At 33.7% G+C, this 6,605-nt stretch overlaps 1 protein-coding gene across 1 annotated transcript; it reads right to left on the reverse strand.

The window, feature by feature from the left end:
- Positions 1-2,912: 2,912 nt before the first annotated feature.
- LOC140444229 (uncharacterized) lies at positions 2,913-3,863 on the reverse strand. The gene is made up of 4 exons (XM_072535977.1): positions 3,644-3,863; positions 3,384-3,569; positions 3,221-3,339; positions 2,913-3,173 (listed from the first exon to the last, which is right to left on the reverse strand). The coding sequence occupies exons 1-4, from the start codon at positions 3,816-3,818 to the stop codon at positions 2,913-2,915; spliced, it is 741 nt and encodes a 246-aa protein (XP_072392078.1). The 5' UTR covers positions 3,819-3,863.
- Positions 3,864-6,605: the final 2,742 nt, after the last annotated feature.

The raw sequence follows: 6,605 nt of genomic DNA on the forward strand, positions 1-6,605 counted from the left end.
AATTTTACCACACCAGCCGCCACTGGTGTCAGTTTTTTAGGAACCAGCTGTACACTTGCGCCACTTATACAGAAAACGATTACCAGAAATTGCTGAGAGCTTTTACTTCTCACAAACAGATGTCCGTACTGGATTGTATTTTGTACTGGTACCATTTTTATATTATTAAATATCAATATCTTCTATCCACACATGTACATATTTGACTTTTCTACAAAATGTCACTCGTACCATTTTTCCACTCGGCCCTTCAATTCATTATATTGTTGTATAATTTTAATATTATTTGCTACTTTTATTGTAAATTAACCACAATTTCAGTTTAAACGCGGTTATGTTGACTTTCGAATTCCACTTGGAAAATCGTCCTCAATTTTGAGAACGACTTGCATTTCTAGTTAAATACATAGCCCAAATCGTTGTCTCCGAACGTCAATAAAGACAAACTTAAAGTGTAGTTCTATGTTATTAATCCAGTCTGGAAATGTTAAAATTAAACAAAAATTTTCATCGAAAACTTTGCAAGAAGTTGTAATAAAGCCGACAAATAAGCAAAGTAGTATTCGCGAAGCGGCCCTTAAAGATATTCTTTCGGGATAAGGAGGAAAAGAACCCAGGTGTTCCCAGAGACTCGGGTATTATTTTTAGAAAATGAACTAAAGTGGATAAATCCAAGTTTTGCTTGGTTTCCCATTCCTGGAAAATTTCCAGGCGAGTTAAAAGCGTTGCTGGAGATTATTTGGTTATACTCGTATTATTTTAGTCCGTACTTTGTATATACATCCCGATCTAGCCAGTTTCCCCGGTTTAAAGTGCAAGAAGAAATATTGCATGCAATTTAGAATTGAGTTCTGGAACTAAGAATTCTGTTTTAGTTGTAAATTATTTGAAAAATTAAATAGAGCTACGTATCGGCTTCCTAGAGCTACACAAGTAAATGCTATAAACTCTAAGTCATTTTAAAACTTTTTCATATCGAGCAATATTACAGAATGAGTGTATAAATATTTTGAACTTAGGCATAATAATCTGGTCAATTTAGAAATAAAAATACTGGTCAAATAACAAAAAATCCCGGAAAGTCAAATATTGGTGGATAGCTGTGGTTTACCATAACAAATAAAGTTTTAAAACTCCCCATTGATCGTATGTGTTCATATACTGTGTACATACAAAAGTTATTTGGGGTCAAAGGTCAAAATTTTAGGTTTTTTGGATTGTCCTTGAAGTAGGTAGATTCCTGTAGATCTTAAAATTCTCTACAAAAATAGTCCTTATAATTTTTTTTAAGAGTTACCATTCCTGAGATATCGCGATTCTAAGAGTCACATTATACATGATATGCACATATAAGCCACGTATATACCGGGGTGGGCATAAGTCAGTTAATGCAGTCTGACACGGTTTAAAAATAGTGAGGACGCGGCAACGGTGCTTGCCGTACCGAATTGGTGCGATGACATAAGGAGTGTGGCGCTTGTCGTTAGTTTAGTTTAAGATTGTCGGTCACCGAGTTCACGTCGCCATGGCAGCCCAAACCCGTGTAAAGTACACTACAGAAGAACGAGTCTGTCTGTTGACTTCGTACCTACGTTATCATGCCGATTATCAGAGGGTATTCAACGAATTCATTACTAAGTATCCAAATAGGCCTGTTCCTATAAGGCAGATGGTTTACAAGTTGCATAAGAAGTTCCAACAAAGTGGGTCGGTATTAAACGCACCGCGTAGAGGTCGCCCTTCTGTGGTAGTGACAGATGAAAATATGGAACTCGTTGCGGAAACATTTGTTGAAACGCCCAAGCAATCCACAGTTCGGGCATCGCTTCAATTAGGTATATCTCGCCGATGTTAAGTGGCATGTTAAAGAAATTAAATTATCATTGTTATCGTCCACGTTTGATACATGCGATAACAGAAGACGACTCTGATCGTAGATTGAAATTTTGCGAGTGGTATACTAATTGCGCATATGATGACGCACAATTTTATAAACAAATTCTTTGGAGTGATGAGGCGCAGTTCAAACTACACGGACGGATTAACCGACACAATTGTGTTTACTGGGCAGATGAAAACCCTCACGAAACCATTGCTCATGAGTAAAATCTTCCTGGAGTAACAGTGTGGGCTGGACTTCACGCCGGTGGTCTAGTTGGTCCGTATTTTTAGAGGGCAGCGTAAATACAGAAAATGATCTTGAACTGCTTATTGATTTAAAGGGTACTTTGGAAAATAACCCAGAGCTTGCAGATATTCGCTATTTTCAACAAGACGGCGCTCCTCCGCACTTGGGAGGAGCTTCCTCCAGAAGAGGAAGAATTGAGTGGCCAGCACGGTCACCCGACATAACGCCATGCAATTTTGCTCTGTGGGGAGTACTCAAAAACAAAGTGTTCGCCACCCCATTACGTGATATTGAATATTTGAAAACAAGAATTCAAGAGGAATTCCGCAACAACCCAGAATTCTTTGATAAAACCTGCAACAGCGTATAAGGTGGTCTGTAGTTTGAACGCAACCCGTAACTTTAAAACCATAATTATCTTAATAATTAATCAAATCAATAAATTAGTTTTTTTTTTATTTGGCATGCAAATTGGTTAATTGACTTATGCCTATCCCTGTATATTATGTTACGACCGATTTGGCCGCTGACCAAAATTTATACCCACAACGTGTTGTGGATATAATGCAAATACCCACAATGCGAAACTACGAAGATCATCGGGCAAACACGACGATTTTTCACGTTATGGGCAATACAAATACCCACAAAGCGAAACTTCTAATTTATATAAAAAATGTAAATAAAAATATGTTAATAAAAATGATGGCTATAAAAGATGTAAATGATGCTAAATGATGTAAAAATAAGTTTTAAACACAAAAAGTTTTAGAACCAAATTTCTTCATTTATTTTTGCATGTCAGCGATCCATGACACTTTGAAATACATTTTTTATTCCTTTGTTTACAGGAACATTTATTGTCGCCACAACACCTTTTACAGTTGCATCTGAGAAAACCTTGACCAGAACCTTCGGAAGGCATATTTGCTGCAGTTTGCAAGGGTATTTTCTTACTACTAATATCATTTGATTCAAACATCAATTGCGAATCGGTGTGAAGGAGTTTATTTCTTCTTGAAAATAATCGATCCAGTGGTCCATTCTAAGTACTGGGTTATCATTATTAATTTCAGAAACAATACGTAATACATTTCTTGTGGTTATTCGACCTAATCGACCTCTCTCAACATCCGGCACTCGAATGAAAACATTAGTCCCGATTTTTAAGGGAGCAAATCTTTTACTTGACTTACATATCATCTTTGATGCTTGAACTTTTTATGTGATTCTTCTTTATCATTCATTCTCCTACTTCTTTGGGTTAACTGATCATTAAAATTGCCGTCAATTTTGCCTTCTTGTGTATTGGGTGCATCTTCATTATTTTTAATCAGGTAATTATTGTCCAGGATTTCTAAAGATTCATTCATATATTTATCTTGATTCTCTAAATTCTCTAGGCAGAGTTCTACACGGTTGATTTCTTCTTCATTTTTAACTAATTATCATCATGTTCGTTTCCATGCTATTTACTACTTCCAAGTCTTTTTCATTTTGTAGTTTATCAAAGACATCTTTCGGAAAGGTCTGCATCATCTAAACCATTTGTTTGTCTACTGCCAAACATGGCCTTATAAGGGCTCCTACCAATTCCTCTATGAAAAGATCTGTTTTTCTTGGACTGTATAAATCTCAACCCTTCGGACCATTTTGTATTATTATTATCGTTTACCCAGGTAATTAACATATCCCGGACATCTTGATTAGCCCTCTCTACATATCCTTGACTTTGTGAGTGTCTTGGTCGACCGTAAACTATTTTCAGACCAGACCTCATAGTAGTTAGTTCTACAATAACCGAGTTAGCAAACTTACGGCCGTTATCACTTGGCAAGGTATATGGAGCACGTAGTAGACAGAAAATATCAACCAAGTGGTCAGCCACTTCAAGTGCTGTTTTCGTTTTCAATTGTCTTAAAAACCAAAATTAAGTCCAATGATCCTGGTAGTTTAAAATAAAGTTATATGAATCATCGGGCTCTGTTCGCATATCTATCAGGTCAATCTACAATATGATTAATATTATTTTTTCACATCTAAAAATTATTAGCTCTTTATAATTATCTGACATCTACAGTTCATATATTGAGATATTATAGGCTTGACAACCAAGCCTGTCTTTGGAATTTTTGAAGTTATACTTCTATACGCGCGCTCCACGTTGGAAATTTGTACGGGAGTGAATCGGTGAAATCATTACATATGTAAGATAATGAGTACGAGAGAGACAGAAGATATATTTTCTCTCTCTTCCTCTCTCGAAAATAAAAATGTTCCTTTTGTATATATATTTAATATTATAATATTATATCTATATGTATATATATAACATAATATTTATTAATATTATTATTTATGTGATATGTTTTGTATTATTTATTAAATGTTTATAATTATTTTAGTCTTTTGTATTTCAAAATAATCTCAATAAATCACTGTATGACCGAGAACTGTCAATTTTGAAATCCGTTTGTGTCATGTCTAATTGGCAAATGTTTTACGTGTTTGGTTCATACGCTGGTGTATGTGAGTTCGAATCCCAATATGAATTTTCTTTTTTATTTTTGAAATATTTAAAAACCCCACGTTCATTTTATTAAATATATGTAATATACTTAAAAATGCTAAATTTTAAAATAGAATGAAAATTTACAACATAATCCGAGTTGTTGGTTTTTGAAGTTATACTTCTACACGCGCGTTCGACTTTGGAAATTTGCACGGGAGTAACAAGCCTCGTTAGGCATGTTAAATTATAAATTAAAACTTGTAAATATCTCAAGAAAGTTCAAATGTGTACTTATATCCACAACAAACAAAAATTAAATATTGTATTAGTCAATGTCAGATAAATTGGCAGTTGTATCACCAAACAATATTTTTTTATTAACATTGTTATCATGGTAAATTAAACATATGCGTAATTAAGATAAGTATATTGTCATTTTTAAATACTTATGAATATCGCATTTTAATTTGTATTGTATTATTATATTAAATTATGTTGCAGTGTATTGTACTGTATTTTTATATTAATAACAAAATAAACAATGAATTTTACTGCAGAGTACGTGTAAAAAATTTTTTTTTAATTCAATTCCTTTTATACATATGTGAAAATAAAAATATATATTTTCATCAAAATATTGATTCAATCCTTTATTTACTTACTATACTCCTATTACAGGTCAAATGTTTATATACAGCAAACGATGCACCATATACCTGCATACCTAATTATTTTTCTCTTTCTGCTCTCTCTTACCTATAGCATTACATATGTAATGATTGTGCAGATTGACTCCCATATAAATTTGTAACGACGAACGCGTGTATACAAGTATAACTTCTACCGGCAGTCCCACTGGACTGCCACACCCGTTTTTTTTTCTTCAACTGATGCTCTTGTCTTTGGTATTTTTTCTTTAACTCATGCTCCATTCCTATAAACAGAAAAAAGTATTTAAAAACTTTTTGAGAAGAACTTGCCAGAAAGAGAGAGTGAGGGGTACCTAAAGACTGTGGTTAACGCACAGTTAAAACAAAAGCGGAAATATGTACCTACAGTGCACAGATTCTAAATGTGCCGGTGGGAGATGGCTTCTATGCGCTGTATTATAGTCGATGTATGAGAGAAAGTTTTCAAAATAATGAAATAACAAATAATAATATAAAATTTGTTATTTTATTATTTCGAAAACTTTTTCTATCATACACCAACTATAATACAACGCATAGAAGCCATCTCCCACCGGCATATTTAGAATCTGTACACTGTATCTTTTTCTCTTTTATGTCCTATATTAATGTGGTATGTATGCAAAATATCAAATAATTGCTCACGATGAACAAAAACTTTGATTTCTTCTTCGTTAGTGTGTCTTTTGGCTATCAGATGTTCATTTTCTTCAATGTTTAATAATTTATATCGATTGAGTCTTCGATAATGTTTAGATAATAGTCCTTTGTCGAATCTTCGCAATTCTTGTGCTTCTTTAACCTCATAAATTAGTTTTTTATACTCGCTTTCTAAAAGTAGCGTAGACCTAGTACTTAACTCCACGTAAAGTTTATTCAAACCATCCTCGAATTATTTTTTAAAGTTTTCGATTGATTCACCCATTGTATTAGAAATTATCAGAAACTACACTGAATAAAACTCGTGTTACCGGTAAGATTCGATATGCGATTTCTGTATTTCCTTTAGTGTTTATTTATATTGACCATAAAGCGAAATTCGTCGTGTATTTCCGACGGCCTTCATAGTTTCGCATTGTGGGTCAAAAATACCCGAAACGCGATGTGAGAAATAAACGAAATTTACAATGCATTGTGGGTATAAATTTCGGTTAATGGCCAAATTCAGATTCAAGACAAGTATAAATACCTATTTGTTTCTCTATGACATATATTATACTATTCTGAAATCATGTATTCAAAAGATAGTAAGTCCCAAACTGAATCCCCTCTACCC

The sequence above is a fragment of the Diabrotica undecimpunctata genome, chromosome 6 (genome assembly GCF_040954645.1).
Source record: "Diabrotica undecimpunctata isolate CICGRU chromosome 6, icDiaUnde3, whole genome shotgun sequence".
In the NCBI taxonomy this organism is placed as follows: domain Eukaryota; kingdom Metazoa; phylum Arthropoda; class Insecta; order Coleoptera; family Chrysomelidae; genus Diabrotica; species Diabrotica undecimpunctata.

Bases quoted from the DNA above. Each gene is read 5' to 3' on its own strand.
- LOC140444229 (XM_072535977.1), bottom strand. From the start codon at position 3,818: ATGTTAATTACCTGGGTAAACGATAATAATAATACAAAATGGTCCGAA. The intron at 3,570-3,643 runs GTCTTTGATAAA...GATGATAATTAG, and splicing joins TGCAGACCTTTCCGAAAGAT to TTAAAAATGAAGAAGAAATC. The intron at 3,340-3,383 runs GTAGGAGAATGA...AAAAAGTTCAAG, and splicing joins TGATCAGTTAACCCAAAGAA to CATCAAAGATGATATGTAAG.